The following is a 25,534-nucleotide window of genomic DNA, read 5'->3' as shown; positions in this document are numbered from 1 at the left end:
GAACGTGAACAACTTACTTGTTTTAAGGAGAAGATTGAGAAGGAGCAGCGGCAGCGACGTCTGTTGAAAGGAACGTGTGGATGTGGAGACGTAGCCAAGAGTGATGAGTGGTGATGTGCTTCACTTTAGTGACACAGAGTTCATTAACAATTTTCGCCTACTTCAGCGCAGAATAGTGGCATTTGTGGCTTGTTGATAATGTATAGGTGGGATGAATGCGTTTTGGCCGTTCAGACTGAAGTCGCATGTCAAAAGATCAAATATGTATCGGTTTTAGGATCACATATCCAAGTGGCCTGGGTCACACTTGAAAAAATCGTATCTGTGTTGTTCAGACTGTCATTAAAAGATCAGATACAGGTCACATAGGTGCCAAAAATCGGATTTGGGTCACTTCAGGCTGCAGTCTTAGTTTAGAACTGCCACTTGTTTTTGTTGTTTTTGCTTTGTTAAATTTGTGGTGTTACCTGCCGAGGGACTAAAGATGGAAATTATAATCTGCCATATTTACACTGCAGTGTTTATTAATATGCACTGTCCCTATTAAATAAATAAATAAATTAATTAAAACTTTTCCCAGTCCGCCCGTCGTAACCTAATGTGTCTTTAAAAATCCCCCCTGAAACCACATACAGTATAGTTGTAAAAATATCAATAGTATATCGAATGAAATGTTTTGCAAATGTGTTTTTTTTTTTTGTGTTAAACATTTAGAGGCAGAAGAAACAATATAGTTTTTATTTGTTATTCAGTTCAGAGTTTGGACTTTTCCTCAATCAGGTCCAGTGCTGTTTGTTACACCACATTATGAACACAGTCATTGCACTGGCCCTGTCCCAGCCAGAGGGACACAGACACATGACACTACAACTAAAAACTAAAAACTAAACAGGTTTGATTTTAATCCGTTTGCTCAGATTCTGGAGGCACTGAGAGCAGGCGCTGCAATGCAACCATAAAGTCCCTCACATGAAGGCAACACATCCACATCCAGGAGACGAACAGGATAGAAAAGTAAATCTAACATTGCATAGACGAGTGATCCTTTTTTTTTTTTTTTTTACATCAAACTTTTTACAAAATGTACCTGACAATACATTCTTTAATCCATGAGTAAAAACTAAATCGGATCATTCATTTTCTGGTACACATACACATTCACGTACACAAAAACACGCTAAATGAATCCAAATTAAAGCTGCATCATGTAACTTTTTGTACACCTCCTGCATCTGTCCAAGGTGATGCTGTTGCTGTGCTGAGAATGTTCAACAGTTTGACTTATCCACCTTGCATTTATTCATTTACAGGTGCTTTTATTGCACAAAAACATGTCGGAAAAACATGCATTCTCATTGTGAGCGAGGTCTAAGGAAGAGAATTTGTTCCATTAGATTTTTAATTTTAAATACAGTCGAATTTCTCACTTTAAATTTTTTAACTCTGAAAAAATATGTTTGAATTCCTCTCACTCCTTTTTCGGACACAAGTAAAATCTGCGTGACATTTATTTTTGGTTTATTATTATAGAAAATAAATATTTACTTTTTGTATTATATCTATGTATTTACATTTACTATGCATTTTCTATATAATACTGTCTGAATAAACATTAATTAAATCATTCATTCAATTATTTTTATTCTGAATTTTAGTTGCTGAAATTTTAAGTGTACTTTTTCAATGTTTTAAATAAAAAAAAAAAAAAAAAAAAAACAATTAAATATTCAGCACAAATATTTTCAAGCCCTCAAATTCAAGAGTCAAAATTTAGTGTAAAATCTGCAGTGAAAAAAAAAAAAAAAACTCACAGCAAAGATCCAAAATGTCAAGGCAGAAGCATCGATCCTGTGTGAGTGAGGAGGACAGACGCTGTTTCCTATTGGCCGTTCTCATCTGTGGGCGGAGTTTACACTTAAGAAATAACCCTGTGTTCGATTATTTTCTGGCTCCCACTTGGACCTCGGATTTGTCGTCACGTCCGAGCTTGAAGCGTATTATTAAGTTTCGCGTGTCGGACTACGTGGATTATGATTGTGACTGTTCCCTTATCTCATATAAACACTGCCACTTTAATTTTATTTTTGGAATTTGCACTTTATTTTATGTTATTATTTCTCTTCCGTTACAACCATAGGGACGTTATCGCCTGTTAAATCAAGTATTTGTTCAATATTGGCCTCACCACGACACCAAATACCGATTCGGACGCGGTAAGGTACTGCAGTAGTACGAGAAACCACCAAAGTGTCTAAACACTATGAAAAGAGTTCATATTTACACGTCACAGTGAGAACAGCCATCTCGGAATCCTTGCTCAGTCTACTTTTTCCGTCACCGAGGTCCGAGTTGCGCCGTCCTAGGAAAAGGGGCATCATGCATCTTCTTAGGCAACTTCCTTGGAAAACAGATTCAGAAGGATAATCGAACGCAGGGTTAAAGATGAGGTTTTGATGATTTGTTAATTCTGACCAGATTGGTTCACTGCACCATTTCCTGCATGTTACAAAATTAATTTGGATCACTGAGGATCGATTGTTTACGTCTTGGCCTCTTGGACCTTTGCTGCCAATTTTTTTCACTGTGAATTTTACACTCTGAATTTTGGCTGTTAAATTTGAGGGCTTGAAAATAATTATGCTGAATATTTAAAAGGTGATTTTTTTTATACGTATATTGAATTTTAAACACTTTGAAAATGTACACTTAAAATTTCAGCGACTGCCATTCAGAATAAAACATGTTTTTTCAAAGTTAAAAAATTCAAAGTGAGAAATTCAACAAGATTTTAACATTCAAATTCTTAACAAAACAGATTCTCTTCCATAGGTCCATAGGTCTTCTCTCCACAGATCTGACCTGTAATTACACCTGGTAGCAGTTCGATGCCAGAAAACCAGAACATCTCCAAGCAGGTGGTGGACTCTTCAAGTTACATAGTGCATCTTTAAATAATACTTACTCAAATCAAGTATTATTTAAAGGTTTCATATACATTGAAATAAGTATAAAACATAAGACAATATTGCAAACATAGTAAGTGCCAATGACTTATAGTTATACAGAGCATTGGTGTGAATACTCAATAAAAAGAAAATGTACAAATGGGATTCATAGTCAGTTTTGAACGTTTGACAAAATGCAGAGTTTAAAGCTACCATCACAGGTTTATTTCTTGTTGTTTTTTTGTTACCAGTAGATGGCAGACGTGAAGCACCCTCCTCTCACCTGATCTTTGCTCAAACTCACGCCATGGAAGTATAATAAGATCTGAAACGTGAACCAAAGATGGCATTGTGTTGTTTTCAGTGGCCTGTGCTCCCCCGAAACATTTTTTTCTTTCACGTTACTTCCTTAAAACGGGTCAGAGCGACAGCTGGGAGAGTAGAGTTTGTAAATCACTGTAAACCCAAACGTTCAAAGTAATTAAATAGATTAAGTTGTGTTTAGTCAAAGTTTTAGAAATAGTCCTGCTACTTAATTATGTCAAGTTGATGTAACATGTTCTTCTTTTTGAGTCGTTTTAACTAATATTTTTTGATTAAAGGTAGAAGTGAGTGTAACTTAAAAACACAGATGAGGTACAACTAAGACCAAGTCCAGTTATTTCTATTGTTTTAAATACGGATGATTTCAAAATAAACTTAATTTATATTCTAAAATACAACACAATTTCAAAGCGCTTCACCAAACAAGTGAACTTATTCCAGTCGTTTATGTCATAATACATGAAAATAATTAAGTTGCCTTAACAGAAAACTACTAAAATATTAACTGCAAATATTTGAGCACTTTTAATTTAGCTGTTATCAAAAATTCAAACTTTTAAATCACGGGTGTCAAACATAAGGCCCGGGGGCCAGATCCGGCCCTCCAAGACCTTTAATCTGGCCCTCGGCCTATTTTCTACTAAAATATTTGAATTATATTTTCTATTAAAATATTGTTAATTTTCTGCGTCGCTTAGCATAGCAGTATCTCCATGTGTGGCCCCTCCCACCAGAGCAGCACAAATGAAGACTTGTCTCTTTCCAAACGCTCTTAAAAGACGATCGTTTTGACTGTTGACCGTGACACCCTCATCAATAAATGTCAAAAATGAGAAAAGTAGAGCCGAGTGCAGGATTTCCCAAGAAAAATATACTTATTCCTATTTGCAAACAAGTTAATGTTAAAACATTGTGTTGAAATTGTATTTTTCTTAAAGTTTCAGGTTGTTCATAATATTATAATATTTTGTAAAAGAAAGAGTTCATCAATTAAAAAAGATTTCTGTAATAGATTTGTGTTTCTCTGCACAAATATTTGAACTTATTGTTATTTTTGGGGTTTATATGACATGAGTTTTCTGATCAGGCCCCTTTGGGATCAAAGTCTGTTTGATACGGCCCCCGGACCAAAATGAGTTTGACACCCCTGGCTTAAATTCTGGAAGATTGTGAGTTTTAAGTTCATTGACTTGAAATAATTGAGGTAATCGATTGCTTAATTTTTTTGAGTTGTGGTAACTTATTTGGGTTTACAGTGTAGCTTACAAAACTAAATCTTAAGTCCTTGAAGTTTAAAAAAATAAATAAGTAAAAGTTAATGTGAAAATAGAGAAGAATCCCTACAAAAATTAACCTTTGTGAAAGCTGTGGATGCCCTTTTACACAGACACGGGCAGTTTCAATTCCCCAAAAATGCGTTGTGTTCTATGGGAAAATTCTTATTTGGCCTCGTCGTTCTTGCACGGACAGAGGGAGCGTGTCTTGTCTTATCCAGGGCTGTTTATAGATCCATGGCCTAAACTCACCTGTGCTCTCTGCTCTTCCTCTGTCAGACCAAAGCTGAGACACTATCAGACCGCAGTAACACCGACATCATGTAGCGGTGATACGTGAGAATGCAGCCGGGGCGGGTCTGCCAGTTTAATTACGGATGGTAGCTTTAAGTAAAATCAAAATATGTTATTGTTATAAAAGAAAGTCCATTTTCTGAACTCTGACAACAGTTTGCGTGCAAGTGAGTTACCCTGAGAAAAAACAGTCTGTGCTCACCAAAGGATCGTTTTGTCATTGCACAATTTTACCTTTGATTTGAAGAAATAAAATTAAAATAAAAACAAAAGAATTGAAGAAAAGTAAGTTGTGATTTACCACGTGGCTCAGTGGTGGAGACGCAGCACATAAAGTTTCCACAGTACATTTACATTCTACATTACATAGACCTATGTTTTCTGTTGATACTTCGCAGCGGATATCATCAACATTTCTTAGGGGTGTGACGCTAACTGTAGGCTCTGCTCTGTCTAAACCTCAGCTAGACTTTAATCTGAGTTTTATTTTGCCATAAAGAACTGCCTAAAGAACTACAACAGGCGAGCTGATTTGTGTCACTCTCCCCTTTTTGTTGAAAATCAAACTCCTAAACATCTATTTTTTCTTGAGTTTTAAGACATTCTTTTTTTTGACAATGTTTCCTATTGTGTGCATTGTGTCGCCATGGCAACTGCTTAGCATATCACCACAGACAAACAAGTATAACACCCCCAGCGTGGCGTCACTGCAAAGTACAAGTAAAAAGTGACATAAAGAAAGTTGTTTCAGTACCTTTGATGCCTTGAGTTTGTGATGGCAAATTGTTAAACCGCCTAAACATGAACTTATCTATAAAATATTCCACATTCAAAGCTGCATTCACACTTTAGTCCTGATTGGCCTGGTTTGGTCCAGTTCTAGACCTGGTTTAATCCTGGTTTACCTCAGGGTTAAAACACAACTTCAACATTAGGACTTATCAAGAATGCTGTGAATGCTGCAAAAATGATCATTCAAAATAAAAATACAACAAACTTATGCTGTAATCGTTCAAATAAGATGATTATTTTCCATTTGCTGGAAAGTCTAATAAACCTAAACTAAAATATTTCCTGATTATCCTTTATCATTTTAACCTTCATTTCCCTCTCTCGTCCGTTTTGTGTGAATCAGACGCTGTGTTTTTTGAGCAGTGGGTGGCTCTGTCCCACCCGGAGCCCTCGTCCCGTTGCCGTGCCGACGCTCCTGGTGGTTTTGGGGATGCTCACAGTCTCCATCTGGACCTCCTCGTCCTGGTCCGCGTCCGGGCCGGTCCAGTCCAGGTCCAGAGGGTACGGAGAGCCCGCCCACATGGAGGTCTCTGACGGGTACTCGCACAGCTGCTCCAAGCGCTCCTCCGAAAAACACACCTTCACCTGTGGAGAAAACAAAGGAACAAGGAAGTTAAAGGAACTGTTCGCCTGATGACAACAAGGAATAAATTAAAGGTGCACTCTGTAACTTTTCTGGTCTTTATGATGATGTAATTGCTTTACTTGGAATGTGTCACAGTATGGTATTAAACTTAAATAATTCCAAATATTGTCCAAATAAATACAAATTGTGTCCAAATAATTTCTCTTGTGGATCAATAAAGTTTGTCTAAGTCTAAGTCTAAGGTTACGTTCAGACTGCAGGGCTTAATGCTCAACTCAGATTTATTTGTGAAATCCGATATTTTTGCAAGGTCGTTCACATTTCCAATTAAATATGATGTTGTATGTGATCTCCAGTGTGAACTTTAAATGTGTTTCCAAAAAGTGTCCCGCACGTGCATTGGAGGACACAACGACGTCACATGCAGCGACCGTGTTCAGTGTTTACAGAAGTCGCCTAAATGCTGGCCTTGTCTCGCAAAATACGGTCCAGTTCTTCATAAAATGGACAGGTTACACATCCACGGCCGCTTCGTTTTTTTTGACTCTTTAGCCTCTTTGTATTTGGCTCACAGGGTCTTTATTTTTTGTTGACATTGGAGCAGGACCGCCTGTTGCCGCGCTCAGACATTTCTTTGGCAATCCTTTCAAAAACCACCCGGTTACTTCCAAGACTCCTTCAATTTGGCCTGAATACAGCGATCCCCCCAAATATTAATAAACTCTCTAACCTCACTTTCCCTTCATTGACGAGACTCCGAGCCTGACCTGTAGGAGGGATGAATGTGACCTAACCGTTCAGACTGAAGTCGCATGTCAAAAGATCAGATATGTATCGTTTTTTATGAGCACATATCCAAGTGGCCTGGGTCGCATTTGAAAAAAATTGATCTGTGTCACTAAAAAATCAGATTCAAGTCACACAGGAGCGAAAAAATCGGATTTAGGTCACTTCAGGCTGCAGTCTGAACATAGTCTAAGTCAGGGGTGGGCAAACATTTTGGTTCAGGGGCCATATAGGGCTCTAAAAATTGACTGAAGGGCCGGAGAGGAGGCAGAACGTGTTAAGAGCCCGGCTCCATTGCACTCGTATTTACGCTCATGTAGAACGTATTTGACACTACGCGCTGCAACTTCTGGAGACGCAGAAGTTGAAGAACGCATTAGGAGTGAACGAGGTCTGCTCCACCGCACACCACATGAGCGCATTAGCTCTGCGCAGTTAGATCATACTACTAAATAAAGCAGAGCCTACTCCACAGTGTCTTATCATGTGTGCATTCACCAAAACGGGACAATCTCTGCTACTTGGTATTAATTTAAACACTGCATCCGAATCCTTACAGACGTAGCTTTATCACCATATGAAAGGAGACAATGCCCCTTTATATCTTGAACACTTCTACCTCCATCATGGTCCAAATACGCCGCCCAAAAGAATACTTTCCCATAAAGCATTGCGGCCAACATAATGCACCTCCCCTTAATGTATATATATATATATATATATATATATAGTGCGCCATCTACTGGGAAACGCGGGAAATGCAGGAAAAATAAAACAGTAACAAGGTTTATTATTGTAATTTATTCCAGTTCGCCGAACCTGAATAAATTACTTTAATTATACTATAAGTTCGGCGAACTTGAATAAATTATTGTAATTTATTCAGGTTCGCCGACCTTGAATAAATGACAATAATAAACCTTGTTAATGTTTTATTTTTCCTGCATTTCCGGCGTTTCCCAGTAGATGGCGCACTATTTATACATTGAGGGGCGGTGCATTATGTTGGCCGCAATGCTTTATGGGAAAGTATTCTTTCGGGCGGCGTATTTGGACCATAAGTCAGGTAGAAGTGTTTAAGATATAAAGCTGCACTGGTTCAACTTCTACTTACTCAAAAGAAAAGTCTGTATCCTATAAGATTCGGAATTTAAGTTCTGAACAGGGCAGCTCAATGAGAGCTTGGACATAGGAGTTCTAATCCTTAACACATGATTTGTGTTAAAGTGGGCAAACTTCTTGGCTCGCGGGCAATGTAAGGGTACTGCAGTTTGACTGAAGAACTGGACAGGATTTAACTTGTTAAGAGCTCAGATGCATTATATTCTCAAACACATAAATCTAAGACTTGAAATGTGTAGCACGTATTGATCTCTGCTGTGAAAGTTTCAGAACACATAAAAATCCATTAAAACCTGTTCCACTGCACACCACGAGTAAAAGTAAAAAGTATATCGTAAGTTCACCGTTTACAAATATGACTGGTAATACCTCATTAACAAAGCTCACGCCGATCAACCACAAACACATACCTACGAGTGTGACAATTCCTGACGCGGAAATGTTGTATACGTTAAAGATTATAACCCGGAGGACACAAGGTGTTTTTGTTTGATTTTTACCAACTCAAAAAGGAAGCAGTGCAGTCTTATATCTTAAGCACCAACTACTTCACTCATGGTCCGAATAACTCCTGTAAGAACACTTTCCCATAAAGCATTGCGGCCAACCTAATGCACCGCCCCTCAATGTATATATAGTGCGCCATCTACTGGGAAACGCTGGAAATGCATGACAAATAAAACATCAACAAGGTTTATTATTGTAATTTATTCCAGTTCGGCGGGCCGGATTAAAAGGTTTAAAGGGCCGCATACGGCCCCCGGGCCGTAGTTTGCCCACCCCTGGTCTAAGTCTAACTATCTCCATGGAAACAAGCAGGAGATGCCACCAGACCAAGATACTGGTCAAATCTGTGTAAAAGATGGCCTGCTGACTGTAGATGTGCAGGCTCTTAAAAAAAAACCCTGTAATTGAATAAATTGTAGGTGGATAAGTTTAATGCCAAACTGTGAAACATTCAGACAAGTAATACTGTCTAGATGGAGGCTTGCAGGTGGTGAACCCCCTACCCAAAAAATTACACAATGCATCTTTAAAGGAACTGAGTGTAACCTGGGCTCTTTTAGTTTTAAAGAGGAAGTGTTTTAACTCTCTTGGGTATTATCTGCTAACACATCACATATTTCGATCATCATGTTCCCTTTTATTGTTCTGAAAATGCTATATTTTCCAATAACAACGAATTAACAACGTTTTAGAATTTTCACTTTCATTTTTGACACCATTTCATTTTTGAGTCCCCCCTCCCCCTTTGCTCCCCATTACGCAAATGAAACCACTGCACATCGCGTCAGGTTTGTCAAGTTGTTTAGTATCATGTGTTTGTATTTTTATGAAGAATTGAATGACATAGGTTTGTGGGCGAAGCTTTGCACAGAATCTTACAGCTACAGTATCTTACAGGAATGTTTCAATACAGCCCAGGAGAGATTGCTAAATTACTCAAACATGCATGGATAACCTCTGTCACCTCTTCATGCATGTTTTTGATAAGGAAACAACATTAAAAAAGGGTAGAAAAGCTTAAAAAAGGTTCTACAATCACATCTGAACTTGCTGCAGAGGCACTGATTCAAGAGTCTGGTTTAAAATAAAAGGACTGTGGACTTCAGGTGTGTGTTAGCATGCTAGTTGTTGTTAGTTTTACAGTGACAGTAAAACTTTTTCTATTTTGTTAAGTCAGTGCATAAGGGTGTTTTGTGTAACTTTTTTGGTGGAGGATCCGTCAAACGTCTTTTTACATGGAGATGCATTAAACCTTTCTATCTTCATGGAGACCAAACCAGACCAAGTTACAGCTTTGATCTGTGGAGAGGCGATCCCACTCAAACTCTATTTTTCTAGTTATTTGAGCTACAAAACAACCTGTAATCAAATTAATGTATGGTAGAGCTCTTTAATGTCATACTGTGGAACATTCCAGGTAGAGCAATGATATATGCACAGAACCAAGCAGATGATGTACTCCCACCAAAAAGTTGCATAGTGCACCTTTATTTTGTATTGTGTCTACTCTGTGCAGAACTTTGGAGACTTTGTGTTGGTAAATGTTTTTTTTTTTACAAATAAAGTTGGATTGGAAAACTCTGCACCGGTTTTGAAAAGTGCTTATAAATTCATCACTGTGAGTAATTCGGTTGCTCTGAATGCATAACGTAAGTGAGGAATAACTTTGGACATTGAAAGTCTTTTAAAATGAACTCACTTGTTTTTAAGGTCAAAGCCATGTAAAAGCTATTGTCAGATAAATAATAAATAATGTTTGTTGTAGGTATTAATGTATTAAGATATTACACTTATATTACAGTGACAAAAATGCTTTGGGCAATAAATAAACATGATATAAATAAACATGAGCGATTCTTAACTCTGCAGTAGGGGGCGTCTGTCAGGAGCAGTGAGCAGTGGTCTGTGCGTCTCCTCGTCTTGAGCAATGTTGGCTCGTAGGATAAGACCATTGTATTATAGGTTGATAAGAGGAAACTAGAGCACCCAAAGGAAGGCCCCGGATAAAGTGAGAACATTCAGACTGAGAGAGGCCCCAGACTGTGAGCAGGTGACTCTGTGCTCAGTGGAACTCAGTTACCACAGACACAGTTTTCACAAACCACAGGATTGGTAATGTTGTTGTTCTCAGTGTGCACAGTCTCGTGGCTCTTTAATGTGTACATGTGCTCTATGTTGTTCACGGGCATAGGCCTTCTAAAAACTTTGTGCTTTCTTCTAATAAGACAAAGAGTAAAAAGCTAAATAGCTTATTTGACAGGTTTCATGGAAGAATGCACTACATTCTTATATAAAAAGAGGATGAAATGAATTTTCTAAATATATGCAAAGGTCGACTGAAGTAGATGTAGGTGTCTGTGACTGAGCAAAGATTCTTTTAATGCCCAAGTTATCAAAACTGCTGTTGAATGAAATATTAGCTAATGCTAGAAGTCTGTACCAAGAAAAAGGATTATTTTATTTTATCTCATCTTAGAATCTGAAATATTCTTTGATCTGTTCGACCCATTTAAATTCTTTTGTGCATCTACTATTATCTGAATGGACGTCAGTAGTAAAGACTCCCCTTCACCTGCACAGTGAGAAAAGTCCTGATCTAAACTGAACCAGGGCCATAATCCTGCTCTGAACCTGATTAAGAGGTGAGCCCATCGGACACCGTGCAGACACCACAAGGAACACAAGGAACAAGCACATCCGTACACATATTTACTGCTCCACTCATCTATGAGGACTACAAACATCACATGTGCTGTGATAATAAAGGGTTTGGGCATAATATTATGTAATTTTGTATGTAGCCATGTAAAATTAACTTCTATTTCACTGTTAAATGGCAATATTTAAAATTCATTCACTTTTGAATAGCAGCTGAAAGCTTTTCAATGAAATAAAAGGTGAAGGTCGAGCATAAAGATTTTACAATATAGAGCCAGTTTTAACTTAAACATGCACTGAGTAACAGTACAGTATGGCATTAAACCCTTTTATCATCATGGAGACCAAACCAGACCTAAGTTATAGCTCAGATCTGTGGAGAGGCGACCCCATTCACCATCAGAATGCCTGTTTTTCTTGGTATTTTTGAGTTATCTGTAATTGAATAAATGTAAGGTGTGTCTGTTTAATGTCATACTGTGGAACATCCATAGAAACAAGCAGGTGACGGATCCCCAATCAAAAAGTTACACAGTGCACCGTTAAAGAAGTATCCTCTATCCTAGTCCTGACCAAGAGCTAGTCTTGGTCAGGACTAGGATAGAGGATACTTCTTTATCCAGAGCTCGTTGGAGGATTTTCTGTTATGCATGTTTTGGTTTGACGAGAGAAACCAGGGTGCCCAGAGGAAACTCACCCAGACACAGGGAGAACATGCAAACTCCAGAAAAAGGCCCAGGCGACATGAGAATGAAAACTTCTAACCTTCTAGTATGACTTCTAGCCCCTCAACCACTTCCTAAACCAGTCTCTGTAGCAGGGGTCTCCAAACTTTCTCCTCAAGTGAGCTACTTTTACAAAACGAAAATGCCAAAGAGCTACTAGTTTTAGGAGTCACAAAAATGTAAGCACATAGAAGAGCCACAGCGAATCTTAGATAAAGTAAGGTACAGTTAGAGGCCAATAAAACACTATCAATTTATTAGTGCACAGAGTTGGGTATCAAAAAAATTTACAACGGCATTTAATCAATCAAATTGTAATTCAGAAATCCCTTGGCGAGCTACTTGGACGGGGGTGGAGAGCTACTGGTAGTTCCCGAGCTACAGGTTGGAGACCCCTGCCCTGTAGAGACTGCTTAGTGAGAGTTGTGGGTGGGGCCTGCAGTGTGATGTCATAGCGTCCGACAGTGACAGGTGGCAAAGGGGCACAAATCCGTCAGAAGCTAAAGGTGTTTGTGACCCGCGAGCGAAAGGGAGAGTCAGATACTACACCATAAAGAGGGATCACCCATAAAGAAGGATCAGCTTGAACTACAGGTCTTAAGATCAGAAAGATTGACATAATTATAGTTTAAAGTACCATAATAATCCTTCCCAAACAACAAAATATTATTAAAGGTTATATTAGGCAAAATCAACACTTGTGAGCTTAAAGTTGTGTTTCAATGTTGTTACCTCATCAAAAACATACATTAAGTTGTGTTTTGTTTAGGGGTGGGCAAAAAAAAAAAAAAATATTAATTGCATTAATCACATGAGTTTGAGTGCAATTAATCACGATTAATTGCATGTTATACGCAAACCCAATTAATGAATTAAAAAGTAGAGTATAGCGCACTTTTATTCGGAAATGTAAATGAAAGAGCCACACATTTGTTGTGCAAACAGTATTTCGTTCAGAGGGGAACCTCAGAGCCTTCAAGGTATTCAGATAAGGCTCAAGAAAAAAGATTGAATACATTTTTTACTACTAATATATTTTTTTCAATATTTTTTATGTATATTCAGTGAGTAATAAACACAAAACTAGTAATAATTTCAAGATCAGTGTTATAAACTTGGACTGATATTTCTTGGGAAACAAAGAGTTAATATAATGGACTGGAAATGGACCAATCACAATTTTTCTTCCAGTGGTATCTGGGAAAATCAGTGACTGAGTTATGGGTGGGATCATATCACGAAATCTTCCGGGCCTTCGCGAATACCGTGTAATAGCATTATGTATGCACGACTGCAGCGATGAAAACAGCACTGGACACCTCGATTTGGACGCCTCAGGGGCGTCTGGAAGAAGGAGAAGAAAGAGAAAAACCAGCCGAGCCTGCGGCTTTGATTGGAAATTCCAGGACTGAATGTCATGGTTCATGTTTTCATGTGTTTATGATTTATATATGTTTTTTTTCTTCTTCATTAGGCATTTTTTGGCTGGTGTGACTTATAGTCCAAAAAATATGGTACTTTTGCCTCACTGAATGCACGCAGATTTCCTCTTGAAAACGCTCGTTGAAACACGGAATAAAAAGTGAAGATGCAACGCCACTTTTGCGTCTTCTGTTCAAACCGTTATCACATCATATAAACGTAGCCTGTGTGTATATATACCCTGTGTTCTCCTCTACCCTTTGTTGGTCCATTGTCTTTGTCAGTGTCTTGTCTAGTCATGGCAGTTTAGTTTCGATTTTTTAAATCTTTTTTTGTTTGTTATTAAAAAAACTTTATAGCAGTCCTGCATTTTGGGTCCTCCCTCTATTTCTACATGACAGTTGAAATGATCCAAATGACTCTAGTGAAGGTGTATAGAGTTTATAAACACAGTGGAGCACTTCCTGTATTACGACATGACATGGAAGGAGGAACAATAGTTTGAGATAAGCCATCTTAAAAGTGCAGGGTTTGTGTGTCAAACATGTGTGAATGAAACAAAACACAACTCCAGGTCTGTTTTTGATGAAGAAACAACATTATAACATACTGTAGATCACAAAACAACGTAATAGGGCCCTTTAATTTCTTATTTTGCATTAAAACGGTAAACCCTGTCTTTTAGATTTTTTTACAAATACGATCTGAAATTATTCTTGTATTATTTAGTCGGTTCACATTCAGCCTTTTTTGTCAATTCTGGATGCATTTCAAATCTGAACTTTCACAGAATCCTAATATTAAAGCATAATTCGCGAATCAAAACACAATCAAAATGCTTTTCTGGAACATTTAAGCCCTAATAACTATTTCTCTTTTGACAAACACTGATATAAATGTTTTAGCTTGTGAAACTTGGCTGCTGATACTTTTACCCACTTCCTGTTTCAGAGTTTGACTTCCTCCAACATGGACTGAAATAAACACAAAAGGCTGACTACCGGAATTATTTAAATCTGGCAAAACAAAGTTGACTCAGTTCGCATAACACCTTCACCTAATGTTTCATGAGATCACATTATATTTCTCTAAATGTGGGATTATTTCTATATTTGTATCATCAGATCACAGGAGCAGTTGTGATTCAAAACTATGTTGATTTAGAATAAGTTTGTCTTCCACTGAAATGTTTTGGATTTGTTATAATCGTTTGACAAAATCTCTAAAAGTTAAAATATGAAGTTGTTTTTTTTTTTTGTATTTATTTATTTTTTGCTCCACCGAAACAGTTTGTTACATTAGAGTCTATTTTTAAGTCTATTTTTAAATGATTTTTTAAGCCATTATCTATTATCTGTTTTATTGCATGTTACCATTTTCCTGCTGTTCTTGAATTGTGTGTTGGAACACTCTGGGACTAATAAAGGCATATCTTATCTTATCTTTTAGAAGCAAATTATGAAATGTTAAAGGTCCCATATTTTCTGATCTATGTTATAATGTTGTTTCCTCATCAAAAACAGACTTGGAGTTGTGTTTTGTTTTATTTACACATGTTTAACACAGATCCTACAAGGCTGAGTTCTTCTCTGAAATGGAAAACACTTTGTTCCACCTTGTGATGTCATTTGGTTAATACAGGAAGTGCTCTACTGTGTTTATAAACTCAGTAGTAGTACTCAGTTACTTTCAGACTTGGAATTGCCAATCACTACTGAATAAAAAAGGTAAAAGGTAGCTGGTGTCTGTAATCAGAAACACCCCGCTGTTGTAGGAAGTCAGGGAAGTGCTGTGTGATGTCACCTAGTACTTGAAATTGTACTGGAGGCAACACATAGCACAAAATAGGCTGTGTGCACAATAGAAATGTGTCAAGTATTCTCCACCAGCTTCATAAATCTGCCCCATCACCAAATCTTCAACCAACAAAGGATAAACATGAAGAATTTATACACAACTATCAAGGTAAGAAAGACGAAAACTTAAAGGCGAACAATTGGAACATACTGAATAAATAATGAATAAAACATAAGTAACTTTTTAACTCAGACTGATTCTAGAATTAAAATTAGAAATCGATTTCATGATGTCGATATTAGCATAGACCAGGCATGTCCAAATTATGGCCCGTGAGCCAAAAGCGGCCCTCAGACACATTTTTCTTGGCCCTCAGGCTTCCAGGTGATTTGGCCCAAATGACCTTGCATCAATTAAAAATTTACTTTTTACTGCAAGTTTTTTGAAAATCTGCCTTGATAAACCTAATATTTAATATTTAATGTGTGGTTTTAGCATGAATAAAGGCTCATTCTAACGTGTTAAACATGCACATATTTCAATTATTCAGTGTATTGAGCAGCAGTCCACAGCCCTCCATCGGCCCTCTGCTTCGTCTGTGTTAAGATATGTGGCCCTTGATGAAAAAAGTTTGGACATAGCATAGACTTGGACTTGGCATAGACAGAGAGATTTGTGCAGATTAAATGCGAGACATGTAATCTGTGAATGTCATCATGTAATATTTGAACTACACAAATCTCTTTGTCTATGCCAATATCGACATCATGAAATCGGTTTTTAATATTAATTCTAGAATCAGTCTGAGTGAACAAGTTATTTCTGTTTTATTCTTGACCATAACATTAGTTTTGCTCAGTAGTTCACTAATGCGTTGTCGTTGTTCACCTTTAAGTTTTCGTCTTTCTTTCCTTGATAGTTGTGGATAAATTCTTCATGGTAGAATGTTTATCCTTTGTGGACTTTGTTGGAGGAAGATTTGGTGATGGGGCAGATTTATGAAGCTGCTTGAAAACACAGGAGACATTTCCACAGACATTTTGCCATAGAAAAGCATTAACCGGGAGTTACGTTTACCCTACATCGCGGCACTTCCTGATATTGTGAAAAAGATCTATAGCATCCAGAAACAACACTGTTAGCATCACTACTTCCTCACTCAATTGTGTATCTATGGGACTTTTGCTGAGTCATATTAAAAGGAATAAATATTTAAAGATAAGGAAGTTGTGGATGGCTGTGACTAACAGCATGTTAAAAAGTACACAAATAATATGAATACTTGAGCAATGGACACGTATTTAGAAAGAGAGAGGCATAATAAATATTAACACCCCCACAAACTGAAGTATTCTATATATAGAAATAACTGGGTAGCATTTACTTAAATTTATTTACATTTTTGTAGGCGGTTTATTTCATATTATACTATTTTAATAAAAGTAACAGGTAGCTTTGGGGCACAGTGACCTAGCTAGCATGTTTTGCACTAAAAATACCAAAACAAAACAGCAAACAATACTTTTTTTTAATTGTATATACATTTAAATAAATTACCTGAACCTGATCATTTCTATTACTGTATTTTTCGGACCATAAGTCGCACTTTTCTCATGGTTTGTGTGTTTCCTGCGACTTATTCTCCAGTGCAACTTATATATTAAAATTTTCACACTGACTGCCGACAGAGAGCGCTCTAGGTTTGTGTGTCAGTATCTGCTACTTTTATTACTCCTGTATCACTGTCACTTGGCTCTACTGCGCATGTCTCCTGCAGAAAGAGCCTCTGCCGATTGCACAATTATTTCTGTACCATTGAAAATTTTAAATGTAAACAAACTTATAAAGACGACTGAGAAGACTGACCACAAATAACCGTAAAAAGAAAATCATATTTTGCAGATTACAAGCTGCAGTAGTGAAATATGCAGCTGGAAACAGTAATCGAGCAGCGGAAAGAAAGTTTGGAGTGAGTGAGAAATTTGTGACACCAAGAGGATGCACAATGAAGCTTTCCTGGAAGTCACTGAATGAATCGACAAAGCCAGGACCTCATTGACAACCAAAACCATCCTGTCGGGATTCACAAAGGCCGGAATAATTCTAACTGGAACTGATGCTGAGTCTGACGACAGCAACACAGAAGAGGAAGCGGCGCTCTGTTTACCTCTGGAGGAGTTGCTCAGAAGTGACACCGAGGAACCAAGAATTGAGATTTAGTGATTTGGAATGAGATGGAGAGTTTGGTAAACTTGTTCTGTTCTGTTTTTTGTGCTATAGTTATCTGAAGAACTGTTCATATGTGACGTTAACAGTTTGTTGTTGTCGGTTCCTGGTCTCTGATTTTATAAAGTAAATTTCCCCCAAAAAGTTTTCCTCTTCATTACGCATTTTTTGGCTGGTGTGATTTATACTCCAGAGCGACTTATAGTCCAAAAAATACAATAATTACTGACAAGTCCCAGAACTCACTGTATTACAACAAAAATCAACATCCCAGCAATATTCATTTCAGCTGCCCCTGTCTGTATTAAATATTATTGAACTAAAAACCGCTGTTGTGCAATTTGAAACCCAGCAATACACACAGTCGTTCAGCAGCAAAAAAGGCAAAAGTTTAGTGCTAGTTCCACTTTTAAAAGGGCTGGCCGGAAGTATCTGCAGACAGACGCTTTACTCAATGTGGTCTCTGTGGTTTCGTGTCACTTTCTGTTAAATAAAGACAAAACTAAACTCCCCTCATCATTATTAGCTGTTTGTTTAATGGGGCTAAGTGGAGCAGATCACTGTTGGATTTGATGCTGGAGAATCAAGATGTCGTGCTTGATAAGGCTTTAACCGGCTTAGTGCAGTCTGCTCTTGAGCCTGGCACCTCCTCCCTCACCCTGTGGTACTGACCCAATAAGGAAATTAAGATCATGGGACCAACTGTAACTGGCACTATCACTGTTATTTATTTATTTACTTTGACTAACGGCAGAAAATAATAAGTATATTTTGTATTTGTCACTCAAATGTCTTTATACTTTGAAGGTCAGACAAAACTTAAGACCAGCAGGAGTAGTTAAAAGTAGCAGTAGTAGCAGCAGCAGGCAGCAGTAATAGTAGTAGTAGTAGCAGAAGAAGTGGTACTCAGTTACTGTGGGGTAGGATCTAAAAAAGTAGTAGTAGTAGTAGTAGTAGTAGTAGCAGTAGCAGTAGTAGCAGTAGCAGTAGTAGTAGTAGCAGTAGCAGTACTCAGTTACTCTGGGGTAGAATCTAATAAAAGTAGTTGTAGTAGTGGTAGCAGTGGTAGTAGTATTAGTAGTGGTAGTAGGGGTAATGGTAGTGGTAGTGGTAGTAACAGCAGCAGTAGTAGTAGTAGTACTCCGTTACTAGAGTCTAATAAAAGTAGCAGTAGTAGTAGTAACACGAGTAGTAGTGGAAGTAGTAGTAGTAACAGCAGTAGTAGTAACAGTAATAGTAGTAACAGCAATAGTAGTAGTAGTGGTGGTAGTAGTGGTAGAAGAAGTAGTAACAGCAGTAGTAGTAGAAGTAGTAGTAACAGCAGCAGCAGCAGTAGTAGTAGTAATAGTAGTAGAAGTAGTAGTAACAGCAGTAGTAGTAACAGTAGTAGTACTACAAATAGTAGTAGCAGTAGTAGTAGTAACAGTAGTAGTAGTACAAGTAGTAGTAGCAGCACTAGTACAAGTACATGTAGTAGTAGTAGTAGTAGTATTTTTTGTTGACTAATAGCACAAAATAAGTATATATATATTGTTACTCAATTATGCATGCTTTGCAAATTTAGTAGTAGTAGTAGTAGTAGTAACAGCAGTAGTTGTAACAGTAGAAGTACAATTAGTAGTAGTAGTAGCAGCAGCAGTAGTAGTAATAGTAGTAGTAGTAGTAGTAGTAGTAGTAGTAGTAGTAGTAGTAGTACTCAGTTACTCTGGGGTAGGTTGTAAAAAAAAGCAGTAGTAGTAGTAGAATGGTGATGAATAGTGAATAATAAATAACACTGCTTTACATTTCCTACTTTTTAAATGTACATTGTTTTTGCCTTGAATAAAAAGAGGAACTTGAATGTGTTTTTTGGGGCATCCACCATTTAATTGCTCTGTTTGCTTGGAATGTTTCACAGTATGGCATTAAACTTATCTACTAGTATCTTTTCAATCATTTCTTCAATTATAGGTGCTTATAATATTATATAATATATTGCTAAAATAAAAAATAAAAATAAAATATATAACATTCTAGCTGGGAGGGAGTCTGTTTGAGATAAATATGTTTAATGTCAGATTGTGGAACATTCCAGATGAAGTAGTAACATCTGAATGGAGACAATCAGGTGGCAGAAAAGTTACATAATGCAGCTTTAAATGTCCTATACTGCACAAAATGTCCTCTTGTAAGCTTTAAGTCATGTTATAATGTTGTTACCTCATTAAAAACGTCCCTGGAGTTGTGTTTTGTTTGATTCACACGTTTATATAATCCTTTATTATTAGTCTGTCTACATCTCCAAATCTCAAAATGCCCTGTTCCACCTTGTGACATCATGAAGCAGTAGATTTCAATGCAAAAACTAAAATCCAGCCAAGTTAAGAAAGTTTTATTACGATTTGAGTAAATTTCAGTTGACAAGCAAATTTATCTGCCAATGGAATAATACTTTTTGCATTTAAAACATGAAAATACATCTTGCTGCATTTGAAATAAGAAAAACAACAATTATTTGCACTTAAAATAACGCAAAATAAACTCAATTTAATGTTACTTTTATTAAGAAAAACACACTTATTCCATTGGTAGATAATTTTGTCAAGTTGAATGGACTCAAATAAAGTCAAATGTTCTTAATTTAAGTCATTTTAATTTAGCTAGATATTGTTTTTTTGCAGTGTATTTTTTACCAGGGCTGAAATAATCCAAATAACGTGAATTAAAGTGTATAGAAAACACACTGAAGCTCTTCTTGTATTACCACATGACATCACAAGGTGGAACAGAGTGTTTTCTGCTTGTGAGAAGAACTCAGTCTAAATATGCAGCATTTTTGAGTTAAATATGTGTGAAAGAAAAAAAAAAACAACACAACTCCAGGTGTGTTTATGAGGAAACAACATTATAACAGAATAAACAACAGCGTAATATGGGCCCTTTAAAATAAAACCAACCTTTTTCGACGTCCCTTTGTTCTTCACCAGACACGACTTGTCCAGATTCAGATATCCTCCTATCACTTCTATCTCCTCCACCGTCGGGAATTTCTTTTTCGCCGCTTCGTTCGCAGCCGTCGTTGCAGCGGCGTTCGAAGTCGGGCTCGCTGTCCGCGTTGCCGTCGGCGATGACCCTTGAACCTGAGTCTTCTTTGGCGTGATGGTTATAGTCGTGCCTCTTTTCACCTGACCTCCAGAGGCACTTCTGATTTTAAATAAAGCCGGCGTTGGGCTCGGCGCTGGCGAACTGGCTGGAGACTGAGCTGGCGAGAGGGAGCTTGGAGAAGACACCGGTGTAGGAGCCAAATCTAAAATTTTCAACGCACTTTCAGGCGACTGAGAACGCAAAACCGAAGCGTTGATTTCTATACTTTGGTCATCTGGAGACTTAACCCTTCTTTGAGACACTTGCGGATTTAATTTTTCATCTTGTTTTTGAGTTGAGACTTCCTCTTTTAATACATTTCCTTTTGGACTATGTTGAATTTTGGCTTTTTGCGATGTACAAATTTGAGACTTGAGTACTTCCTGTTCTTTTAGCTTGAAGTTTTCAATTTGGCGTTGTATACTTTTAATTCCTTCGCCTTGTTGTGGTGAGCTTAGCGGCTTGATTTTGATGAGATGCACAGAGGGCATCTCCGCAGCTCTGTCCCGTAAGCATAGTCCAGATCTCGAACCGACCGTCTCTAAATTGTAAATCCGACTCATATCTTCCAATAAGTTTGTCTCGGGCGACGGAGGTGAAATAGACTCCTCTGATTCAAAGTTCACGGTCAGTTCCTTCAAATCTTCTTCGGAAAACTGCCTATCGTCTTCCAAAATGTCCGTTTCGGTTATTCGATCATTTTGAACATATTCGTCCTCCGAGTCCGATTCTGGTTCTCTGCTTTCTGTGCTAATTCCTCCACCGCAGTCTACTTCCTCTCCTTCCTCAACCTCAGAATTTGAATCAGGAAGTTGGGGGCTGACGCTGACTTCCTGCACAACGTCATTAACATGCTCGCTGGCTGTCGACGCTACCTCTTTCTCCACCTCAACGCTTTGACTCTCTACTTCCTGTTCTATTTCAGCTTCTGCCGTTGTTGTTGAGGCTACTGTTTCACACTGAACTTCAAAATTATCTAAATCTTTGGCTTTGTTTTCTGTGTTTTCAGTTTGTTGTTGTTCAGTTTTCTCAGTCAAAGACTCATCTACCTTAACTACTTTTGAACTGTCTTCTCTTTCCACCTCTCTTCCAATATCGTAATCTTGCACACTGTTTTTCTTTTTCTTTTCAACCATATCTTCAGCTACATAAAACACAGTCCTTGGTATTTGAATTTCCAAAGGTGCAGGTTGGGCCCCCAAAGTTTTTGCATCTACAGTCCCCGATCCGCTGCTCGGAATGGTCACCTCTGAGTTTTTAGTCAGTTCAAACGCAATCTTCGATGCCTTCACTCCTAAAACTTTACTATCCACAATCTTTTCTTCATTCTGTGCGAGTAAAGTCGTTCCTAACCCACTTGAAGCCAGTCCCTGTCTGTTTGAATGATCCTGGACGGTGCAAAGCAAACTCGAAGACTCTCGAAGCGCAGATTCATACCTATAAGCTTGGATTTTACTTTCAAAATTTTGGCCCTCAACTTTCGCTCCTTTCTCAACGCCATAATTCTTCTCCCTTGCTCTGCCTTCCTGCCGAATCGGGACTCTTTTGGCAAACGAAATTCCTTCTACGTTTTTAACACTTGCGATTGTGAAACACTCCTCTCCATCTGCAATATTTCTGTTTGGTTTCTCTTTTGACTGCCAGTGTCGATGTCTTCCAAGTCTATCTTTTTCCAACAAACGCGCACAACCCATTTTGATTTTCGTCGCGTTGTCTCTTCCCAAACTCGCCACTTCTGTCCAGTGCGCGCCGTCTCGTATCCTCACCTCGTTCTCAAAACCGTTTTCCTTGGCGCTAAAAACTCGATCCGAAAAGCTGAAGGATCTTTTAGGGACGCCTTTTAGCTGTCCGCTTCTCCTGTCCTCTCTTTCGTCTTCGTCCTCAACTTGTAAATACGGAGGCGGATTTAAATTTTCAGAGCTTTTGGATCGACACGGAGGCTTGCGTTGCTCTCCGAACTTACAAAGCAGCTGGCTCACCCTCCCACCTCTTTCCACGAAAACGCAATCGTCTGAGTTATCCTTTTTGTCCTCTTTGATTACCGTCGCTTGTCCCCACGGACGCTCTTTCTCCTTCACGGACTCCTTCGCTTTCTCTTTAAGCCACGACATGTCCGCTCTGAGTTCTCTGCTCTCTCTTAACTCCCTTTTTCCATCATTTTTCTCAATCTCCTCTTTATTTTTCACTTCTGGCGGCTTAATGATCAAAACTTCCGACGCTCTGATTTCAGTCACGCTCCCACCTCCGGCTAATAACTCTTTCAAATCCATTTTAATTCCTCTTTTGGTTTGTATGTCCTCTTCACCCCTCTCCAAATCTTTCCATCTACTTCTCCGCTCTTCATTGCTATTTCTTTCGTGTTCGATGATTATGATATTATCCGCCCTTATTGTTCTTAGACAAGGGACAGTCGGTGAAAACACTGGACTCCCCAAATCTGTGTCCTTGTATTCATCCTCTTTTTTTACTTTTAGAATTTCCTTATCCTGTCTTTTTTGATTGCGATCTCGCTCTTTCGGGACACTCCTGCTCCAACTAGGTTCTATCTGCTTACTGCTTTGGTCCTTCTCCCTGCCTTCACTCAAATCTTTAAACTTCTCAATTTTTATCTCAAAATGACTACCTCGACCGGCCTCTCCATCGGAACTTTTCGGACTACACAACTCCACCTCTCTCCCTTTTCTTTTCTGTATCTTCATGAATGGATTCTCGTTCACGGGGACGATGGTTTCTACGGAGACTTGACTTCCATTTTTGGGATCTCCGTCCAGCCACGCTCCTACATCGGGATTTGTAGATATATCGCTTCCCAAATTCACCGTGATTGAACTGTCTGTGTCGCTCAGTCCGTCTGAGAGTGACCTAGTCTCGCTGGGGAACGCCTCTCCCGGGCCGTCCTGTTTTGCTTTTCGGCGTTGGATAATCCCCCTTTTCCAGGCGGGCATGCTGGCCAGTTTCTGCTCCTCCTGTTTCTCCCTCTGCTCCCGGGCCTCCTCCTCCCGTCGCTTCCTCTCCAACAGCAGCTGCTTCCATTCGGGCAAAGAAGACACCGACATCACCGCAGAAAAACAGGCCTGGACGAGAAGAACCTGCCAAGATACACAAACCACAGTTACACTACGAAAAGCAATATCTAGGTAAGTTAAAATGACTTAAATTAAGAACATTTGACATTATTTGAGTAGATTCAACATGACAAGTACAATTATTGTTATTGTTTATGTGTTAAATCATTGTAATATGATTTATGATTATGTTAATTGATCGAAGAAAAATAACTAAAGCAAGATGTATTACATTGGTAGATCATTTTAGGTGAAATTTACTCAAATCATGTTAAAACTTTCATAATTCGAGTCATCTTAACTTGGCTCCATTTTAGTTTTTGAAGTATAGTTTATTTGTTCTCTTTAATTGTGGGTTTCAGATGACATCGCAACATTCTGTAGGCCAGGCATGTCAAACTCAGGCCCGGGGACCAAATTTGGCCTGCGATATAATTATATTTGGATCATATCAAATATGTACTGCAGCTGGCATGCTGGCTACAGATAGACTATAGAGACACTATTTATTAAAATTTTTGTTATATTTGATATTATACTTGTTCTGGAAACAATGTTTAAGCAAAACTATTATTAAACATTTATTTTAATAAGAAACGGTTTAACATACATATCTTAAAAGAAGAGAAAACATGCAGATGTTGCTGAAATTTTTCAATAAATATTTAGTTTGGCCCACGACTTAGTCCCAGTTTTTAATTTTGACCTCTGTGAAATTGAGTTTGACACCTCTGCTACAGGCCAATATTATGTAATACAGATGGGAGGCACCCATAGATTATATATATAAATGGACCCACTAACCCACAAGTCATTCCAAATAGGAAGTGAACATGGAGGCACTTCCGGCTCCATCGACTCTGGCACCAACTGACTTTATATTGAAAAATTGTGGCCCCTCTCTGTGTAACTGCTGCAGTTTTGATCATAAAATGTTCTTATTAACCTGCTCTACATGATCCTGGTGTTTTTATTTCACTATTTTGTCCAAACTTGCTCCTATAACCAATAGTCTTTTGGATTGGAGCTGAACGTTATGGATCATAATATTGGTTTTATAAAATGGTATCTTCTACTGTGGTCACGGTAAATAACCTGGATAATTTAGATGCCTTAATGAACAGATGTGCAAGCAGAACCCTTTTATTTTCAGTCAAAATGTGGATTGTTCAGTGTTATACTTTCAATTAAAGGTCCTATATTACACAAATCTTACTCTTGTGAGTTTTAAGCCATTTTACAGTGTTGTTACCTCATCAAAAACAGACCTGGAGTTTTGTTTCATTCACACATGTTTGTGTAAATCTGCATTTTTAGTCTGTCTACATCTCAAAGGTCAAAATTCTACGTTCCACCTTGTGATGTCATGAAGCAGTTGTTTTCAAGTTAACACCTTTTACTTTTAATTCAGTAGAGATCAGCAATTTCAGGACTGAAATCTTTTAAATTATTCTAGTGAAGGTGTACGGAGTTTAATAACACAGTGGAGCACTTCCTGTATTACCACATGACATCACAAGGTGGAACAGTGGAATAGTGTTTTCCGTATGAGAGAAAAACTCCTAAATACGCACACTTTGTGTGTTAAATGCGTGAATGAAACAAAACACGACTCCAGATTTGTTTGTGATGAGGAAACAACATTAGGCTATAACATGGATCAGAAAACAAACTATAAAATGGACCCTTTAAAGTAGCGGACAGTAGGTTTAAAATTAAACAATAACACAGAGAAACAGCACCACTGTTTGACTAAAATAAAACACATCTAAACTTAATTGTGTAATATTAACAAACCCATGCAGCCAAACATGGAGATTCGTTATAACAGCAAAAAAATATGAATGATTTTTAATTATATTTTATTTATAAGCGTCTTAATATTTAT

General features: G+C 38.0%; 1 protein-coding gene across 1 annotated transcript; it reads right to left on the bottom strand.

Moving 5' to 3' along the window:
• Positions 1-723: 723 nt before the first annotated feature.
• On the bottom strand, positions 724-23,652 carry ppp1r18 (protein phosphatase 1, regulatory subunit 18). The gene is made up of 2 exons (XM_055157105.1): positions 20,395-23,652; positions 724-6,214 (listed from the first exon to the last, which is right to left on the bottom strand). The coding sequence occupies exons 1-2, from the start codon at positions 23,635-23,637 to the stop codon at positions 5,969-5,971; spliced, it is 3,489 nt and encodes a 1,162-aa protein (XP_055013080.1). The 5' UTR covers positions 23,638-23,652; the 3' UTR covers positions 724-5,968.
• Positions 23,653-25,534: the final 1,882 nt, after the last annotated feature.

Source organism: Boleophthalmus pectinirostris, unplaced genomic scaffold (assembly GCF_026225935.1).
Source record: "Boleophthalmus pectinirostris isolate CB_2022bp ecotype Guang Dong unplaced genomic scaffold, ASM2622593v1 HiC_scaffold_21, whole genome shotgun sequence".
NCBI lineage: Eukaryota > Metazoa > Chordata > Actinopteri > Gobiiformes > Gobiidae > Boleophthalmus > Boleophthalmus pectinirostris.
This window is presented reverse-complemented; position numbering and strand designations above follow the sequence as displayed.

Bases quoted from the DNA above. Each gene is read 5' to 3' on its own strand.
- ppp1r18 (XM_055157105.1), bottom strand. From the start codon at position 23,637: ATGTCGGTGTCTTCTTTGCCCGAATGGAAGCAGCTGCTGTTGGAGAGG. The intron at 6,215-20,394 runs GTTGGTTTTATT...TTTTCTCCACAG, and splicing joins ACAAAGGGACGTCGAAAAAG to GTGAAGGTGTGTTTTTCGGA.